Source organism: Balaenoptera acutorostrata, chromosome 17 (assembly GCF_949987535.1).
Source record: "Balaenoptera acutorostrata chromosome 17, mBalAcu1.1, whole genome shotgun sequence".
Lineage (NCBI taxonomy): Eukaryota > Metazoa > Chordata > Mammalia > Artiodactyla > Balaenopteridae > Balaenoptera > Balaenoptera acutorostrata.
The window spans coordinates 37,418,348-37,440,605 of NC_080080.1; the positions used below are offsets into that span (position 1 = coordinate 37,418,348).

General features: G+C 32.7%; 1 protein-coding gene across 10 annotated transcripts in view; it reads right to left on the reverse strand.

The window, feature by feature from the left end:
- Positions 1–22,258, reverse strand: part of VPS13B (vacuolar protein sorting 13 homolog B) — a 769,553-nt gene that overhangs the window by 365,719 nt on the left and 381,576 nt on the right. For all 10 annotated transcript variants that reach the window (XM_057531718.1, XM_057531717.1, XM_057531723.1 and 7 more), the window contains exon 25: positions 11,618–11,821. In XM_057531718.1, the coding sequence (XP_057387701.1) occupies positions 11,618–11,821 (204 nt within the window). The remainder of the gene's footprint in view (positions 1–11,617; positions 11,822–22,258) is intronic.

Below are 22,258 nucleotides of genomic sequence, written 5' to 3' on the forward strand. Positions count from 1 at the left end.
TTTTCTGCTCTATTTCTAAATCTATAGCAAAAATTGGGCCAGAATTGGAGACGCTGAACTATTTTCCCACACCTCTTTAGCCAAGGTCTAAAATATACAGTTCAATTCTTTCACCATTTTGTCGCAAATTGACTAAAATACTGAGTTTATTATGCTAGCTGAATTTATCTTTGTTCATCTGGAAGAGCAAACACTTCAGCCCTTCATCCTTGGCCTGCTTCAGAGCTCAGGGATGATCATACTTTTGGCCACACTGCTACTCTCCCTTATCAAAATAACTCCAGCATTCTTTTTCAATCACAAAACTTCCCAAAGGTCTAAACACTTCCACTGCTGTTTGTACTTAAGTCAACGATAACAAGTGGACTGCTGTGGTTTCCACTACCTTTGCTCTCACCATTTCAATGTGAAGGGTGGGAAAAATGAATAACTGTTTTTAAGCTTACTACTTAAGCCTGCCACTCATATTTCCCCTTCTACCACCACTGAGATCGATATTCAGGAAGCTAGAGCTATATCCACTGAAAAGTATACTGCTCCTTATCAACATGTCAACATAAAAAGAATTACTCATAGTTTAAAGTATAAGTCATCCAAGGATCATATAAGCAAATACTTCTACTTAACACAAGCAACTGTTAAGAGTGTGCTTTTTTAAACTAGATTCATTTATAGTGAATTCTTTATTGTCGAAATAATTTAAAAATAATAGTTCTTACCCAACTCAGCAACAAATACCTTAAATAGTGTTTTTAAATTTTATGGACTTTTGGAATGCAAATATTAATTAGAAATTTAAACATACAGATACATAATATAAATAAGCACAACAAATGTAAGGTGACCTCAGATAAATAGGTTAAATTTATGTAATAAAATTTTTGCATAAAAAAAAAGTCAATAATTGAGAAACTAGAGACATCTTCCAGCATGATTATTTTGAAATATGAAAAGCATGACAACAAAATATTGTGTTGATTCATATGTGAAGGCTAAACAATAACCTGCTTTGATATATGTATTATCTTGGTTCTTTCAACAGCTACTCAATTAATTAGATGATAATCTAAATGCTAAGATTTCTACATTTTGAATAAAAGTTTCTCCCTAAATGTTGAAGATAAAATCATTTAAAGGTAAATATTTAATGAAATAAGTCTATTTTGAGGAAGAGATTTAAAACTATTATGAGACATCCTTAAAATATCAACTGAGTAAAAATGTTCAAACTAAACTTACTTTCTAAAAGGTTGTCTAGAATAATAATTTGAGGTAGATTACTGCTTAGGTTAACTGCACTTAAATCACTGAAAAACTGACAATAGTTTTGCTATAGCAGTTGATGCCAAACAACTTCACTTTTTTTTTTTTTTTGGAGATACAATTGACATATAATATCATAATAGTTTCAGGTATAAAACATAATGATTCGATATTTATATATATTGTGAAATGATCACAGTAAGTCTAGTTAACATCCATTGTCACGCAGTCATAAATTGTTTTTTCTTGTGATGAGAAATTTTAAGATCTACTCTCTTAGCAACTTTCAAATACACAATACAGTATTATTAACTACAGTCACCATGGCGTACATTACATCACTAGGGCTTATTTATTTTATAACTGGAAATTTGTACCTTTTGACCACCTTCATTCATTTCTCCCCCCAAATTTTCACTTTGGATTTAACTGAAAATAAATGCATTTTAAATAATTACTGGGGACTAAGAAATGAACCACTTCATGCTGGATTGTTTTCTGGAAATATATATATTTATAATTGAAGTATAGTTGATTTACAATACTATATTAATTTCAGGTGTACAATAGAGTGATTCAATATTTTATAGATTATACTGCATTTAAAGTTACTATAAAATATTGACAATATTCCATGCTATACAATATAGCTCATGCTGGATTTTTTTGAGAACTAGGCTGCTGAAGTAATTTTAATTCCAGAATCAATAAAATATGCAATTCGAATTTTGCCATGACCCTAACCTCCCAACACTGTTGGTTAATTTGTCAATTTTTACCTTAGGTTGAGTTATAAATCAATATTCTAGCATTCATTCAGCATTTTAGATTTTTCTAAAGCTTTAAAATTATTTCTTTAAAATGCTGTGAATAAGGATGACATTATCAAAGACATTATACACATATACAAGAAGCTAAAATGAAAAAATGCTTAATGGTTTGCCTAAAATCACAACTTAATTGGAGGGATTTAATTTCATGAACACAATACAGCTATCCGTAATAACTGTCCTTCCTATATCACCTTTATGGAAAGTACTGAAAATCCAGTAGTTCAAAATAACATTTTATATAATTAGAACAGCTTCCAAAAGACTTAACAGTTTATATACTTACCCTATAAGGGAAACATGTGAATGTGTATGTATTTGTGTATTGTGTATCTATTTGCTTTGTTTACTTGTTATTAAAACAAATCATCAAAATGTTAGCACTTTCAAAGGCAGTTTTTATTGTTGGGCTATCTTGTAAGCAAAATGGCATAAATATTTCAATGAACATGATTATATAGTGTTTCACTTTCCTGAACATCTACCTGAAGACAAATTTTGGACAACCTTAACTAGCTGAAATACAGTGAAATATGTTCTTCAAGTGTACAGGTAAAGCCTTACTTTGGGTTCATGATAAGAATTAGCATGCCAGAGACATCTTGTTTTATAGCAAAATTTTTGCTCACCCTTCTATGTAATACAGAATTTTCTCTGGGAAGCAGCAATGCAGTGATGGGCTAAATTTCCCAGTGCACCTATATATTAGGTGTATACACATATTCATCCCCAAAGTTAAATATTATAAATTCTGCTAAAGATAAAGGACTGAGTCTTAAATGCTTAATTTTTTTTAAAAGCTGAATATTATTAAGCTAAGTATCCAATTTAAGAAATTAGAAAAACAACAGAATAAACCCAAGAAAAAAGCAATATCTATCTTAGCCTAGGTAGTGGAAAAAAGTTACCCTTGAGACTTTTTAAACACAACTCTGGGTTACATGTAGCTTTGAGGGCTTGATTTCATACTACCGAAATGTTTCAAAAAACATCTAGCTATGAAATTAACAGTAAAGGAGTCCCAGGCTAGTGATGGCCCTTGGAGTCCCTCAGAGAAGGAAACACAGAAAATCCCTATTGGGGAACAGGCCCTCATATGCTATGTAAGAGTCTCATAAAGTCGCACTAGTGAAGAACTCCCAATAGAAGAGCACATAACACATACGGAAACAGTCTACTAAGAGCAAGGGTTAAGAATACAACAGTAGGATTAGACTCTCAAGAAATTCAGATAACAGATCTGATAAATAATATAAAAGAATTATGTTTAAAACAACAAAAGATAAAAACAAACAAAAAATAAACTCAATATATGCTTTTATGAATTCATATCAAAATATATTTGTAGTGACAATGAATATATACATCTCTACACCCCGTACTATAATAAATCAGGTTTAATTTATTCAAAATGAGTTGACTTCCCAAATTGTTTAACATCCATATATTAAAGAACAATGTGTTTAAAACCTACTCTGTACCAAGCACTACTGCTTGGTACAGAGTAGGTACTGGTTGCTCAAATTAGGGTTATCCTATGATGATAAAGATAATAGGTGACAGGTGATAATAGAAAGTTTATAGTTCACATCCAGTATGGCATTGAAGCAGTATAATCATTATTTAACACTGTTACTTCTGAACCAATGTAAGCCTCTCAGTGTAAATCATTTTATCTCCAACCCATAACGTTTGACTTAACACTTATTTCAGATGAAAAAAATAGTATAAAAAGTACAACTAATATGGGAACAGAAAAAGCAACAGTGTCAAATTTTCAATACATCTTTTGCTATTTGAACAAAATTTGTTAGTGCTGAAATATGCTAGAAGGTTTCCTTCACAGAAAATTATTATCAAAAGAGAAAATTATGTTCAACTTGAAAACATTGCCTAATATTTAAAAAGTTAAGTGAAATATTTATTCAACATATTACTGGAAGTCTTAGCCAGAGCAACTAGGCAAGAAAAAGAAGTAAAAAGCAACAAAATTGGAAAGGGAAAAAAGCAAAATGATCTCTGTTTGCAGACAACATGATCTTACATGTAGAAAATCCTAAAGATTCAACAACAAAAAATTTTAGAATAAACAAATACAGCAAGATACAAACCCACATCTGTGTTTTTGCACAATAACAGTGAACAATCAGAAAGGGAAATTAATAAAACAATTCTGTTTATAATAGCATCAAAAAGAATAAAATACTTAGGAATAAACTTAACCAAGGAAGTGAAAGACTAAAAAATATTGCTAATAGAAATGAAAGAAGACACAAACAAATGGAGAAATGTCCCATGTTCATGGATCGGAAAACTTAATGTTAAAATGGGAAGTTACTGTTTAACAGGTACCACATTTCAGCTGGGAAAAATAAAAAAAGTTTTGCAGATGGTTGATGGTGATGGTTGCACAACAATGTGAATGTACTTAATGTCACAGAAGGGTACTTTTAAAAATGGTTTAAAAAGGTAATTTTATGTTGTATATATTTTACCAGGATAAAAAATTTGACATAAAAACATTAACTGGGACATAAAGTCATAATTGCACAGTATCAAAAGACAGTGTATTTGTTTAGCATCTATAAAAACTATGTTCAGTAGTTTCATTTTATACAGCCTGGGCTACCAGAACTCCATAAAACATCTTTATTTTACCATTAACTATTACTTTATCAATAATGAGTAGTATAAAATTCATTTTCTAGGAATACAGCAATAGCATTGTTGGAGTTGGGAACCTGGAACAAGATGCATGCCTATATTCCCTTTATGATGATGACATTAGTGTATTTTGTCTATCCAGTCCTTACCTCTTTTCTAATAATCTTCTAAGTTAAAACTTCTTCTATATGCAAAGAATGCCTAAACTAAGACCCAGTTTGGATGAGGTATGTGTTATACACTAGTGCCTTTTCAATTAGGATTACCTTGTTGATTATCATGGGAATATACAGTGATTGTGAGAATTTCCACACAAAACATATTTTTCTAGATAATAAAACAAGGGGGAACACTTCCCATATCATTTTGTGAAGACAGTGTAATCATGATACCAAAATACAACAAAGATATTATGTAAAAGAAAAGTTAAAGGCCAGTATCACTCATGACTATGAAACCAAAACCCTAAATAAAATATTAGCAAACACAATCCAGCAAGATATGAAAAGGAAAATATATTACATCTAAGTTGGATTTGTTCCAGAAACGCAAGATCAGCTTAATATTTGAAAATCAACCAAAGTTACTAGTCACCTTAAAGGAATAAAGAAGAAGAAGCAAGTACTGAATACATAATCGTATCAACTGAATAAAAGTGCCAAATACTGAAGTGTACTCCTATAACAAAATGGTCAAGACTTCTAAAAAGAAAACTAAAATCTTATTGAAATTAAAGAAAACACAAATAGAGGAATGTGCCACATTCATAGAGTATACGGACAAACTATACATACTCAGTTAATATTTGTACTAACATATTGAGATGAATATTAACATTATCTCCACTTTTAGAGATGATGAAACTAAAGCACAGAGGTTAAATAATGTGATCATAAACTGCAGAAATTAAAAATTCAAGTTGTCTGATTCCAAAGTGACTTCTATAGATTCCATTAACTTAGAATCACACTCAGATGAGCTGGCCCAGTCCCTACTTTGTGTGACACTAACTTCAATTCACTGCATTTCAATTTTCTAGTAAATGATCTTCCAACAATCCCTTTCAATAGTATAGCTGTAAATTGATGGAATTAAGAGAAACATCTTTCTCACTTGTCAAGCTCTGCAAAATTATTATACCAAAGTCAGAGGAAGGCAATTCTTAAAGCTGACAAAGTAGAGAGTCTATGACAAAAAGTGGGAAGTAGCACACAGAATTTAGCTAGTTTTCCCCAGGAGAAAAAAAAAATACACCTTAGAGAAAATAAATTACCAGCATTCTATTTTTCTGTTTGCAAGGTTACTAGGGAAACTAAATAAACGACTTCTAATTTTCACTTTTTTTCCTTTAGTACCACATTTTTTGGCGAAGCTTTGAAACATGCTTGAATACATTTAGGGATAATATTAAATGCCATTTTAATTCTATACCATTCATGCTGATACTAAGCAAATCTCATTAAAATGACAGAAATGTGCTCTTCTGAGTAAGAAAATCAGTACTAAATAAAGTATATTTAATGATTCTGCATTCACTTTCCTCTACCCCCTAATTTCTATACCAAATAACTCAGTTATCAACGTATAGGGCTGGCCAAAAAGTTTTTTCGGGTTTTTTATAACATCTTATGGAAAAACCCAAACGAACTTTTTGGCCAACCCAATATTTCAACAGGTAAAGAAAAATTAAAATAGCATTTCTGGTATTAGTTTTGAAATGGTTTGTCAGGCACCAGTCATATAAAATGCATATAATATCTTCAGGGCAAAATTACTTCATTAAGAGTTAATTAACCTTTATTCACCAATGTTCATAGTAGCGTTATTCATAATAGCCAAAAGGAGCAAATAACCCAGACGTCCATCAACAGATCAATGGATAAAAAAAAGTATGCTATATACACAAATGGAGTAACACTCAGCCATAGAAGGCAATGAAATTCTTATACATGGATGAATGTATAAAACATTCATCTTACTACCTGGATGAATCTCTAAAACATTATACTAAATGAAATAAGCTTAACAAATACTTACGATTCCTCTTATATGAGGTACCCAGAATAGGCGAATTCACAGAGACAGAAAGTACAGTAGAGGTTACCAGGGATGGGGTTGGGAGGATGGGGAGTCACTGTTTCATGGGAAAAGAGTTTTTGTTTGAAATGATAAAATAGTTTTGGAAATGGATAGTTGTTATGGCTGTGCAACACTGTGATTACTTATTTAATGCCACGAAATTGTACACATAAAAATGGTTAAAATGATATATTTTATGTTACTTATATTTTACCACAATAAAAAAAAATTCAGCAAAAAAAAGTTACCAATGATATTGAGAATCTAATATAATATGTACAAGGCAGAATGAGAAAAACAAAGATTCCAAAGACCAGTTCTTAGTACTTAATGATGTTAAAGAAATTTAAATTCAAGTAACATGGCAGACTAAGTTGAAATGAATGTTTTCCTTTTCTACTACAAAAGCACTGAAATTCTAGATAAAACACAAGAATTTGTTTTAATACATTAAAGTGCTGTATATCTTTTCTTTGGTCTTGTAGACCTACTCTTCAATCATTAATACCCTCTCTACCTGGGAAGCTAACCTGTGCGAACAATATGTACAAATATTCTTGTCCTCTGGTTTCTGGTCGTTTTCAGCTAATGAGGAACATGGCAGGAGATAGAAAGGAGGGAGGAGAACGAAGTCAGTATTATCCCCTGTTCTCCCTGCCCGTAAGCCTATTTGTGGCAAAAACATTCCAGCGTTACTAGCTCCAGGTACTGTACTATCTCCTGTGGTTTCCCTTCCCAGTCAACACCTTTGTCCTTATGAGAATGCCATCTTTTTCTAACTAATATAATAGTCAAACTTGAAATAAATAAAGGGAAATCTCAAGATGTCAGAAATGAAGAGGAAACACAAAGTCAGGGTAATGACTGGGAACTGAGTCATTACAGACTCAGTTTTCCATTATAGATTATTACAAGATATTGAGTATAGTTCCCTGTGCTATACAGTAGGTCCCTGTTGTTTACTATTTTATATATAGTAGTGTGTAGATGTTAATCCCAAACTCCTAATTTATCTCCCCCCCCACCCACTATCCCCTTTAGTTTGTTTTCTATCTCTGTGAGTCTATTTCTGTTTTGTAAATAAGTTCATTTCTATCATTTTTTTTAGATTCCACATGTAAGTGATGTCATATGATATTTGTCTTTCTCTGTCTGACTTACTTCACTTAATATGGTAATCTCTAGGTCTCACTGCAATCCCACTCCTGGGCATTTCTCTGGAGAAAACTCTAATTTGAAAAGATACATGCATCCCAATGTTCATAGCAGCATTATTTATAATAGCCAAGACATGAAAGAAACCTAAATCAACAGATGAATAGATAAAGAAGATGTAGTATATATACACAATGGAATATTACTCAGCCATAAAAAAAAATGAAATAATGCCATTTGCAGCAACATGGATGGACCTAGAGATTATCATATACCATATATTTAAATTTGTATGCAGACAGTTCTGTTGCTTACATGACAGTGTTGTCCACAGAATGTCTTCTTATAATCAAAAGATTATTAGTCAATGATTAGCAAGAGCAAAGGGATGCTAGAGCTTCCTGGGAATGCCAGGTCAAATAGGCATAAAGGCCTATTATGGATTACAACAAAATATATGCATACCCTCTCCACACTGTCCTCCCTAGCCCCATTCATTAAGTAGTTTCTCCAGTGAGAGGACACGGCTTTATCTCCATTCAGTCAGTAACACATTTAAATATACAGGAAACTTCATGAAAATTAGAAAAACATTTTTTAAATGGAATTCAAAGGATCACAGTAACATATCTACCATGTTGGAACTCAAAACAAAAGGAATAAAAATTACAAAGGTCATTACACACAATTTTAGCAGCACTATAAACAAAAAGAAATGAGAAATGAAAGCTTGGGCACAAATTCTGACTTCTGGATGAATTAAACGGCCACAGATTTAATCATAGATGAAGCATTCATACAAAAAGGAGAAAACAATGACTATATTTTCTGATGTCATCATTTACTGGCTAATTCTCAAAGAGGTAAATTTAAACTCAGATGCAAACATAGTTAATCTTGATCTCCACATAAATATTTTCTTGAGAGCAAGAAGAGAAATTAAACATGAAATGTTCAATACACGAACACCTTCTAATTTGTAAAGTTAAATCAAAGTCTTAACATTGATCATCATATCAAAATTGTCTACACAAAAATCTTCCTGCCCTTTATGGAAAACAAACCAGCTAAATTATTTTAAGATATTTCTCAGGGAACAAGCTTCTCAAGTGAGTGTGGGTTTCAAATCCATACTGGACTGCTAGTAATCACTCACCTCTTTCTTTTCTTAACCACACTACATAAACAAAAGAAGGTACATTTTGAAAATATTTACCACATTTTCCCCCATAACTCTGTTACCTTAGGTAAGCTGCTTTATATGGTCTTTCTGGAATATTAATGTGAACCTTTTGCATTAAGATTCTTTCACTTTCAGATCTTTTTCACACAGATCAGATTAAATCCATACCTAATACAAAACTAATAAATCCACTAGAAACATTTTCATTATTTATCTTTATAATCCAATCAGAATAAAATCCTCAACATTCTAAGTTTAAATTAATTGCAGTCATGTAAGGAACTTATTTTTTAAATCAGAATTAATTTTTTTAAGTGACTGAGGAAATCTCTCCCTTTGTTAATCTCTCCCTTTCTTAACTTCCTCACCATTCTTCCAGTCTATCACATTTATTATACACCTACTAAAACAAAATTGACACTAATGTCTTTTTCACTTTTGAAGATCCATCTCATATGTTACTGCCTTTGTAAAATACCTACAGATCCCATAGAATGAATTTGTTAATAACTTCTCTATAATTGCAGGGCATGCTCGTCTCTATTACATCTTATAATCAGGGTCACCATGCCCTTCTGTATAGGTTGGACACTACACAATTCTAGAAAGTACCATTCAATCTGTACTTTGTGTGAATGGCAGGCTCTAGATATATGACCAACAGGTGTGACCATTCCACATGAGCCCTGTCTTTTCTGGGCTTGCAATGTTTTCTTAAACATTTCTTTCTAAAAGACTACTCCCAAGGTAGGTACTCATTTTCATCTTGACATTCCAATGAATACAGTACTTAGCAAACAACTGTTTAATGGAACACTCTCCTTTCTGCCAAATGTCCAGAATATTTAACTTCATTTATCAATTTCACTTGTACTAGCTTTGTCTAGCAATGTATCACCCCAAGCTTTGATTACTCTACCAAAGTATTTCACAGTGTATTTTGTGCAATGTTAACATGTAGGCTATGATAAAGGGGTCTTTGGTTAAATGAGTTTGGAGAGTACTGCGGTGAAGAAAGTCAAAGTTTTCTTTACTGCAAGAGCTTTTGTAATCTAACAATATTAAGAATCTCCAAGAAAGGATTTACTGTTTTTACCCTAAAAGGATATGTCCCATTGACTCCATAAGGGCACACTTCTAGATTTTCATTTGGGGGGAAAAAAAGTAATCCTATCACTTAGGTCATTGTGTTTCTTAAGATTTGGAATGAGCAGGGATAGAGAAGTTGCTTATGCAGGGGTCAAATAGATCTACTCCAGCATGTGTTTATGCAAAAACAAAAACATAACTTCTACCTCTATTATATTACAGTAGTTCTCAGTGGTAAAAATTCAGGCCTCTATGGGGTGTTTCAGAAATGTATTAGGGTATTTTTGGTTGACTCAGTGATTGGGTGTCACCACTGGAATTTAAGGGTTAGCAGTTAGGGTATCAAGAGGTCCTATGATATATAGGACTGTCCTGAAAAATGAACACTATCTTACAGACACTGAAGTAGGTAAAAATCCTGTTTATAAGTCAACATTTGAGCATAAAACTGAATTCTGTTTTAAATCTAAACACAATATTTTTGCATTTATGCATGATTTTATTATATATTAAGAGTTCCAGAAATGCAACTACTGAAATGAAAAGAATAAAAACTTTTGTTTGAAACTTTATCAAGTTTGCCATTACCTCAGGAAATCACAGCAACAACAACAGTACCAACTTGTGGTATTTAACATAGACCTGCACAAGTCTATTTGTGGTAGACACACTCACAGTAATTCTATGTACCTGGCTACTTCATTACAACTTCTAATGTAACCATGCCTGAGCATTTATATATTAAAATAATAATTATTATACCTTAAATTACTTTCCTTTAATCCTTTATATGTTATTCAAGATACTAGATATTTTTGAAATTATATGTATATGTAGCTTATATTATGTTTATTTTCATTTCAGGATAGTAAAGGGGGCTTTATAAAACATTTGTTATTAAAAGGGGCACTGGCATATTGGGTGAGGTTATGGTGTTAAAAATGAAAAGAAAGGCTTCTATGATCAGAAGGAAGAAGGAGAGAACTTTGGTTCAGACAAGACTGAAAAATCACTAACCTGAAGATTACAAAGGCACTCTGGTTCCGAGCCTCTGTTGTATCAGCTTCTACGTTTCCATACTTCTGAGGAACCATACATTTACTGTCTCAGTTTTTGCCATTTCACAGAACCCCTACTGTCCTGAACTACCCCACTAACTACTGAAAGTGATTAAAATACTTGGACCTAAAAGAAACAGTAATACACAGCCACTGCTACCATAGCTCCTCACGAACCTTCTAAACTCACCAGCTTCCACAGAGGTGAAGTCATCTTCATTCTCAATCCTGATACAGAACTCTGTGGTATATATACCACCCTTCATTTAGTAACAGAATTTTTCAGAAACACTTACCTCAGTAGTAGTTCCAATGTCAGCAGATGGGCTACATGTGCTGGTATCTGGAGGAGCTGTGCCTATACTGCTTCTAACTGGAGAACTAGGGACAGGCCCCACCATCGACTCCGGATAAGCTGAAAAAGAACTGAGATTGCCTCTCTTCTGAATCTTATTCCAGACTTCATTCATGACATCAGTTAGCTCATATAAGAGCTGCACCTAAGCAGAAGGGAAAAAATAAAAAGGAAAAACAAATCTTTCAACTTCTGGTCACAACTGACTAAAATATTAAATGTGAGAAAATGAAAACAAGTCCAGGGAAATAAGAATATATGAAACAAAAATCTATCAATGTATCACTGATCATGGTATTAATATTATGACCTATAATCTGTGATATATAATTACTATATATTATATATACTGTAATTATTATATTTATGATCATGACTATTTTGTCATAATACCACAATTCTGATGAGATATAGAGAAAAATAATTCATATAAAAATATACAATATTAAACATTTTATCATGAATTGAATTTGAGAAATATAATGAATTTATTCACACTTGTAATTTGCCACATAGTCACATTTTGATATTTTATAAGCAATTTAGCATTTCTGTGGGAAAATAATGCTAATAAAATAATGTTAATAAAACAGCTTATTATGGGACAGTAGATTTCTTTTAATATATGACAAATAGAACAACCACAAAGAAATGCCTCTTAAACAGAGGTCAGGATCAAAATTAGAAGTCAAATATATCCTAGTAAACATGATTATTTAGTTATACATGAAATAATTACCATTCTTATTTCTGAATTATTTACACATTTAAACTTTCTCTATTTTCTGAAGAATAAATCTGAAACTGGATTTCTTGCCCAGCAAAATAAAGTAAAAAAGAAAGATATAACACAGAATAGTAAAAGGAAAATGTTACATATGAGACTTTTCTATAGATAAAGAACATAAACTATCCAACCTACTATTCCCCTCAGATTTGTCATTCCAATATTCAGAAAAAAAAATTGTTTAACTTGCACGTTGTTTGACTAAGTTCTAAGATATTTACATAAGATTTCATAAATAAGCATTAATCATGGAATCTGTATGACAACATATTGCCATATACTGTATAAAACAAGCCTAGGGGGGAAAATGCAAATACAATGTATAAGCAAATCCACAGCTGGATACCATATTCTGCTTGCCATTAAAAAAAAAAAAAAAAAGAAAGAAAGAAATTCTCATATTTATAAGAAGTTTCAGCCCCAGGACACATCCAGATGATAAAGCTGGCTTCTTATGTGGGCAGAACAGATGCCTAAAAACAGTGTTGTCAATCCTTATTTGATATAAAACAGTATATGGGTTACAGTTTTCTCCTGCTTTTTGTGTGATGAAGTCTCAAATCTCAGGTTATAGCTCTTTTTGTTTAAAAAAAAATCTAATGGCTAGAGATCCTACAAAAAAGCTCTTAGAAAAATTTTAGTTCAAATTCTTTTGTCTTTCATAATCATGAGTGTTTTCTAAAAAGAAACCATTTTGTTCCAAACCAAATTTTTTAAAAAGATTATTTTACTTTTTCTTAAACAATTAGAACTGACAAATAAGGAAACCATAAACAGTTTCTAAATACTTTCAAAGGCATAAGGTTTATTTACCTAAGAGAATTGATGCCGTTTTTATTGTCGCTACTTCTGGTTTCCTTTAACCGTTACCGTTAAATAACTGTATATGAATGTCACCAAGTACACTGTGTATTCAGCATGCCAAGCAAACACTGACATAAACTTTAAACGTATTATTATTTTCAAAGAAGAAAGTTGCTATCACAGAATCCAGACTTCACAAATTCAGAGGTTTTAAAAAAAACAGGGCAAAAATGCTGAAGATAAATGTTCAACTCCTATCCTTCAAGCTGTACTGAAAACCACGCCAACTAAAGCCACAATGAGCTACCACTACCTACCTATTAAGACGTCTGAAATTAAAAAGCATAATCAGACCAAGTAACAGTAAAGATGTAGAGCAGCTAAAACTCTCATTTACTCTGATGGAATGCAAAATTTAGAATATTCTTTGGCCATTTCTGAAAAAAACATATACCTACCATGTGAATGAGCCATTTCCTAAGTGTTTCCCCAAGAAAAATTAAAGTCTATGTCCACACAAAGACCTATATAAAAATGTTCATAGAAGCTTTATTTGTAATAGTCTAAAACTGGAAAAAAATCTCAAATGTTAACCAATAAGTTAACCAACAATACAACAGAATACTTAGCAATAAAAAGAAATAAATTATAGATTCATGCAAAACCAAGAACTAATCTCAAAATTATTATGCTGAATCAAGGAAGCTAGGCAAGAGAGAGAGAGAGAGAGAACACAAACTGTATGATTCCATTTATACAGAATACTAGCAAATGAAAATTAATCAATAATGACAGTATCAGTGATTGCCTGGGATTGGGGGAGGAGTAAAAGGGAGGATTACAAAGGGGCACAAAGAAACTTTTGAGGATGATGGATTAATGCATTATCTTGATTGTGAAGATGATTTCATGGGTATACATAGTCAAACCTTATCAAATTAGATAATCTAAACATGTGCAGTTTATTGTATTTATGTCAACCCCAAAAAAACTTTTTTAAAAGATCTCTAAAAACTGAGCATCACGTGAGGCAGCTTTATATAGGTTATGTGTGAAGGTGATTGAATATCAATAATATTTTGCATATCAACTACTGATTTGATATGCAAGATATTAAATATAAAAAAGTAACATTTTATTGTTGAAAAATTAACTGCACATACATTTTCTCATTTAATCTTATAACCAATCAGAAAGAAGACTTAATTGGAGTGGAGAGGCTGAGACAAACCTCAAGGAAATACATTCTTGAAGGATAGATAGAATTTAAGTGGGTGCAAAAAGCCATTCCAGTCATAAGAATACCAAGAGCAATAGCCAAGTGCAGGAAATGAACAAGACATGACATAGGGGCCATGACAAGTTTTGCAGCATATTAGGAGAGTCAGATAGAAGAGTAAATAGAAAGGTAGACATGAAGAAGAAAAACCATGGATATACAATGTCAATGGAAACCAAGCAGGAATGGAACTTCAACAAGCAATTACTGATCCATGTTGAACAAAAAAGAGCTCTAAGTGAATATGAATTTAGAAAGGCTATTTCATTTGGCACGCAGGTTGTTACTAATCATTAAAATTCAGTTTCAAAAGAAAGAGTTTTTGCCAAAAACAAAAACATCCTTTTCATACAGAGCATTACACTTTTGTGTAAATGTGTACTTTTGTTTAAAAGATAAAAATAAAAATCAGGAGCTCAGAGAAATTAAAAATGGGTGATTTGTGTAAGAATACAAATCCAGTTTTGTCCGAACTGAATGCTTGTGTTCTTAGACAGTGATGCCAAATTCCATTAGCTTGGTGAAAACTGAACTTACAGCAATAAAAACTATGACAAAATGGATAGGAAAGGAGCATAAAACCCATTATTTCTCTAGTTTTACAACTTAAAACCAAAAAATGCAAAGATAGTTTTATGTTTCTCGGAATGCCTTATAGGTGGACAAAATGTATCAATTTATTGGTAGAGGGAAAATTGAAATTTTATTATATTAAAGAAGGTTCTATATTAAAGAGGATTCATTTAGTTTTGGAATGAACACAATTTTTAAGGTCTGAGAGACTAGTGCCTAAAGACATTAAAGGGAATTGGGTAACTTTAGTAAAACACTTAAGATAAAAGGCAAGGTTGGTGGAACTCACTCCTAGGAACAAATTCTCTGAATATTCAACCAGGTTAAATATTTACAGTGTCTAAGGCTTTTAATGGCAGTGAGTTCCAGGAACTGACACAGCAATTTAGGTCTCTGTAGTTGATGCAGAGATCTACAACAATGTCAGACATGACAATAAATTTGGTCTAAGCTTGCCCTACATATAGAGCTTGCACTATACTTTAGAGTATATAAACTACTTGAGGGCTCTGAGCAATAATGAACCAAATTAATTAATGTACAAGTGCAAACACTTCTAACGTCACTCTAACGAACAAACAAAAGAATGGCACTGAAGTAGGAATTACTTGAATGGAATCAAGAAGCTTATACACTGGCTATAATCCAAAGTTCATAAAGCTTCTGACAGTGTATGTGAAATTTAGTGGGCGTATACATTGTTCTGGAGGAAAGGCTTTTATAACATTCTCAAAGAAGTCCATGGCACAAAAAAGGGTAAGAAGTACTTCACAAAAAACACAAATAAGAAACAAAAAAACCCCCCAGATTAATCAGTGAGAAATCACTCACAAGAAAGAGGTTTATTTTGGGTCATTAATCTTAAAAGGAAAAATAAAAATAGTAAAAGAAATTTTAGGATCTTATATGCATATGGATATTTGGAATTTAGGGCCCACAGTACACTTTATATAAGGCAGGACACCCAGAAAATAAGAAAAGACATATAGATATATTTCACTAAGAAAGATTAAACGCTTTTGGCCAAAGATGCCATAAAGTTTAAAGGCAAATAACTGCATTACAGATACAGGGTTTGTATTTATAGAATATAAGGGAGGCTCTTCAAATTGCTAAGAAATTTAATAGAAAAATTAAGTAAATGATATGAAATATCAACCATAAAAGAGCAAATTCACTGGCCAATAAACATTGAAAAACCTTTTCATCCTTATTAATAATCGGGAAAATACAAATTAATGTAAACAACATGAACTGCCAATTCACAAAAGAGCAAACTCAACGGCCAATAAATATTTGAAAAGTTGCTCAAACACCTGGTTTCATTTCCCTTCAGCATGAAGGATTTCCTTTAGGATTTCTTGTAGTGCAGTCCAACTGGTGATAGATTCTTTCATACAAAAAATGTCTTTATTTTGTCTTCATTCATAAATGTTATATATTTTTTTACTTAGAATTTTGTGTTGAGAGGCTTTTATTTTTCTCAGTTTTCATGATTTAAAGATGTTGTTCTTTTGATCACTACAGTTTCTTATGAGAAGTAAGCTAACAAAATCTTGGTTCTCTTGCATGTGTCATTTTTTTCTCATGATACCTTCAAGATATGCTCTTTATCTGTGGCTTTCAACAGTTGGATTATGATGTGTGTAGGCATGGCCTTCTTCATGTATTTATCTTATTAATCTTTCTCCCCTCATTTCTGGCCTACATGTAGCACTCAATAAATATCTGCTGAATTCACTTAGGAAAAAAAAAAAAAATCAAGTCATCCTTTGTAATTTTGACAGAATCCAGAGGGAGTCTGGAAGCACAGGCTAAAGCAACCACTCACAAAAAAGAGGTTTATTTGGAGTCTCATGTTTTACCATTAAAATTTAGGTTAATCTGGCACACAAGGATATAAAAGAGTACTTACTCCTTACTTTTTTCTTTGAGTACATGTTGATTCTTCAGAGTGCTATATTGTTTTGTGACTTCCTGTCCCTTTAGGAATACCGCTACAGTCCACCAGGGATATTCATACCAATTTACACAGAGGATCTCACATTTTACATCAGAGTCAATCTAAACTAACAAAATGACATTCATATACCATTGGAGAGTTTGCAAAGTATTTTCATAACTATCTCACTTAAACTTCCCAACAACCTGGTGATCAACTTTGGATATAGCAGTTGCTAACAATTTTACAGAAGTTGGTTTATCAGGGCTTATCAAGAAGATAAAGTAGAATTAAGTGCCTAAATAAAATTCATTACACTTTGGGTGCAAAGGGATTCTCAGGGCATGAGGTTCATTCAGTCTTGGTTTAATTCTCAGGAAAGAAAAAAAAAAGGCCCTTGGTATTTGGGGAGCAGCAGCAAGGAGCCCATGGGAGTCAAGTGATCAACAAAAGGACAAAAGGAAGGAGCAGACATAAGAAGGTAATGCCAGGCCGAACATAAATTCTATTTATGTGATGACTTGGCTTAGAACTGGTTTATATTTAAACAACAACAACAAAACCTGAGCTTAGTTCTAAATAAGGTGAATATCTAAAGAAGATACCCCAGAGCTCTAGTTTTGAGCCACAGTCCTGCATTTAGTAAGACTCCACAGAAATCACCATACTATTGAGTATCTCAAAGTAAAAGAAAAAAAATTTTTTAAAGATTAATAATAGTGGAGTCCCAGGCTAAAACCATAATGGGAACAGAATTTATTCTCAGCTGGGATTGCTATGGATAACCAGAACACGTGGAGTAGGACAATCCTCCCAAGGCTATAATGACTCCTAAAATAAGTCTCTAAAATATAAGGTCTCTGGTAGATAACTCCAAGTAGTAGTTAGCTGTCTATTTTATAGGGACTGAGCTACTACTAAATATAAACTATGGATAAAAAATTTTTTCTTATTATCCTCAGAAGTTTCTTCATATTCCTTTGTAGTCTATCCTTCCTACCACCCCCTTCTCCTTCCCTCTCCCTGCCCTGCCTCCAGGCAACCAGGAACCTACTTTCTGTCACAATGTAGTAGTTTACACATTATAACATTTTATATAAATGGAATTATACAGTAAGTACTCTTTTTTGGTCTGGCTTCCTTCACTCAGTGTAATGACTGCAATATTTTTTCATGATCTTGCATTTTATCAATAACTCAGTCTTTTTTATGGCTGAATAGTATTACATTGTATGGATAAGCCATAATTTGTTTAATTTGTTAAATTCACTTACTGATGAACATTTGGGTTATGTTTAGTCTTTGGCTATACAAATAAAGCTGTTAAATACATCCATGTAAAAGTCTCTGAGTGGATGTACATTTTTGTTTCTCTGAAGAAATACTTAGGGAAGAATGGCTGGGTCCTACGTTTTTTGTTTTTTTCTTCCCCTCCAGGAACTTCAAAGTTGTTTCCAAAGTTGTTACGTAATTTTTACATTCCCATCAGTAGTATACAGAGTTCTAGTTGGTTCATAATACTCCATCTTTTAAATTACAGCCAATCTAATAGGTATGTAGTGGTATGTCTTCATGTTTTATTTTGTTTTTTCCTGATAAATAATGATGTTGAGTATCTTTTCATGTGTTTACTGACCAGTCACACATCTTGTGTGGTTCTAATCTTTTCCCCATTATTTGTATTCATGTTATTTTATTTATTGTTCTTTGTCTTCATGTTACCAAGTAGAAAGGATTCCATAAATATTCGGTAACAGTTTGATAAATGTGTTGCTAATACTTTTTCCAAGTGTCTGGCTTTCTGCTATCTTAATGTGTCTTTCAAGGAGAAAATGTTTTTAAACTTGATTATGCCCAATATCTAGATCAATTTGGGGACAGCTGCCATCTTAACAATATTGAATCTTCTAATCTATGAACAGGTATCTCGCTCCAGTTAGATGTTCAAGTTCTCTCAGCAATGTTTTGTGGTTTTCAGGGTAGAGGTCTTGGACATCTTTTGTTAGATGCATTTGTGTATGTTTGTTGGCACCAATATAAATGGAACTGATTCATTCCATTTTCCAATTGTTAGCTGCTAGTACAGAAAAATACAATTGGTTTTTATATATTTATCTTGTCTCCTACAACCATAATAAGTTTATTAGTTCTAGTAATAGTTTCTTAATTCCTCCAGGATCTTCTATAAAATATTTGATCATATGAAAATAGGGAGAGTTTTACTTATTTTCTTATCTTTGTGTCTTTTATTTCTTTTGCTTGGCTAATTGCAACGGCTAAGATGGCCAGTATGACAAAGAACAGGTGATAGAAGGAGGCATTCTGGGCTTTTTCTTGATCTTAGTGGGAAACAGTTCAATATTTTACAATTAAGTGTGATATCTGGTTTCTCAGATATGAGTTATTATTTAGTGTCCAGATATTTACAGTTTTCCTAGTTAATTTATTATTGATTTCTAATATAATTTGACTATGGTTAGATAATATACTTTACTGATTTTAATTCTCTTAATATAATGAGACCTGCCTCTTAATATAATGTACACCTGAAAAAAATGTGCATTCCATGGCTGTTGAATATAGTGTCCTATAAATGTCAACTAGGTCAAGGTGAGTTCACAGTATTTTTCATATCTTCTATATCTCCAATTATTTATTTTTCATCTGGTTGTTTTACAACCACTGAGAGAGATCGTATAAAAATTTCCTAATATGATTGAATAGAATTACCTATTTTTTCCTTTAATTCTGTCCATTTTTCTTTCATGTCCTTCTTTATCTCTGGTAATACTCTTTTTCTTTTTGTCTATTTTATTTGATATTAAAATAAATAAGTCCATCCTTCTTATGCTGTTTGTATGGTGTATTTTTTCCTATGCATTTATTTATATTGTTTCTTTATATTTTAAGTGTTTCTCTTTTAGGCAATGTATGTAGAGTCTTGCTTTATTCCTACTCTAATAGGAGCAGTTGGACCAGGGGTCAGCAAACTTTCTGTAAATGGTCAGATAGTAAATATTCTAGACTTTTGTGAGCTACATAGTGTTCTCCCTTGCTGTTACTTAATTCTGTGGTTGTAGCATGATGGCAACCTTACACAGTATGTGAAAAAAAGGGTGTGGCCAAATTTATCTGCAGGCCTTAGTTTGCTGAATCCTGGTCTAAACACTCCCAGTTAGGATCATAACATTTAATGTAATTCTTGCTAAGGCAGGATCAGCCCTACAATTTTATTTTTTGTTTTCTGTTTCCATCCTCTGTTTTATGTAACTCTGTCACCACTTCTTCACTTCTTTAGATTATTTGAATACTTCTTAGTATTTCATTTTAATTCATCTATTGGCATTTTGGTTATATCTCTTTGTATATTTGCTTTTTTTTTTAGTAGTTATTCTAGGAAATTTTAATATATGTAGAAAAACTTTCACAGTCTACTTTTACATTTATACTGTACCACTTCATGAGATATTTAGGAATCTGACAACCACTAGGTCCCCTTAGCCCATCCCCCACTAACTTTGATGATGAAGTTGTCTCTTTTTTTTTTTGGCTGTGTTGGGTCTTCGTTGCTGCTCGTGGGCTTTCTCTAGTTGCGGTGAGCTACTCTTCCTTGTGGTGCGTGGGCTTCTTATTGCGGTGGCTTCTCTTGTTGTGGAGCACTCCCTTTTAGCCTGTAGAACTTCCTTCAGTATTTCTTGTAAAGTAGAGGTGCTGGTGACAATTTTCCTAGTTTTCCTTCATCTACAGTGTCTTTATGTCACTTTAATTTCTGTGAGACATGCACACTGGCTTGACAGTGTTTTTCTGTTAGCATTTTAAAGATATTGTTCTAATGTCTTCTGTCCTCTGTGGGGTTTTTTGTTTGTTTTTTTAATATTTATTTATTTGGCTGCACTGGGCCTTAGTTGCAGCAAGCGGAATCTTCGTTGCCACGTGCGGGATCTTCGTTCTCACATGCGGGATCTTTAGTTGCAGCATGCAGGATCTAGTTACCTGACCAGGGATTGAACCTGGGCCCCCTGCATTGGGAGCGCAGAGACTTAACTGCTGGATCAACAGGGAAGTCCCATGTTCTCTATGGTTTTTAATGAGAAATCGGCACTCATTCAAATTAAGCCATATATAATGTATCTTCTTGCAGCTGCTTTCAAGATTTAAAAAAAATTTATCTTTGGTTTTTAGCATTTTAATCACAATGTATGCAAGATAAACATGCTTGGGACTAGGTAAACTTCATGAATATGTAAAAGCCTATCTCTTTCTGCAAATTTGGGAATTTTGTACAATTATTTGTTAATATTTTTCTGGCCCCAGCTTTTTCTCCTTATCTTCTGGAATTCCAATTACACATATATTCGAACATTCTGTCCCACAACCACTGAAGATTCGATCCTATTTTTAATATCTTTTCTGTTTTCCAAATTCAATAATTTCTATGCACAATGTTCAAGTTCAACGACTCTTCTGTCACATGCAGGCCACCTCTAAGCCCATACGGTATGGTTTTTTCTTTCAGGTATTGTATTTCCAATTCTCAAATTCCATTTGATTGTTTTTATACTTTACTTCTCCATTGAGAATTCTTACATTTTTCATTCAGTGTTGCTTTCCTTTACACCTCATAAAAAAAATTATAATAGCTGTTTTAAAGTCTTTTTTGCAATTCAATTATTTAAAAAGCAAATTGGAAACATTCATTTATGTTGTTAGTTTTTGCTTTCTTTTTCCCCAGAGTATATAGCAATAATCAGTGGGACTGATGGGCTGAGATGGGCTTCTGCTGCTATGATAGAACTAAATCTATTTTTTCCCTTTTAACAGCTTCTGTGATAAAGGAGCTAAAGAAGGTGAATCTGTTTCTCTATAATCTGTTTGCTAGAGCTGCCATATAAAAGTGCCATAAACTGGGTGGCTTAAAACAACAGAAACTTATAGTTTCATGGTTCTGGAGATTAGAGAGTCCCTACTCAAGGTAATAGCAGGGCCATGCTCTGGGACTCAGGAGAATCCTTCGTTGCCTCTGGTTCTTCTTCTGGTAGTAGCCAGCAATCCTTGTGTTCTTTGGCTTGAAGCTGGATCAGTCCAATCTCTGCCTCCATTCACATGGCACTCTCCCTGCCTATCTTCACATCAACTTCCCTCTGTGACTGTCTACTTCCAAATTTCCCTTTTTATAAGGATATCAGTCACACTGGAT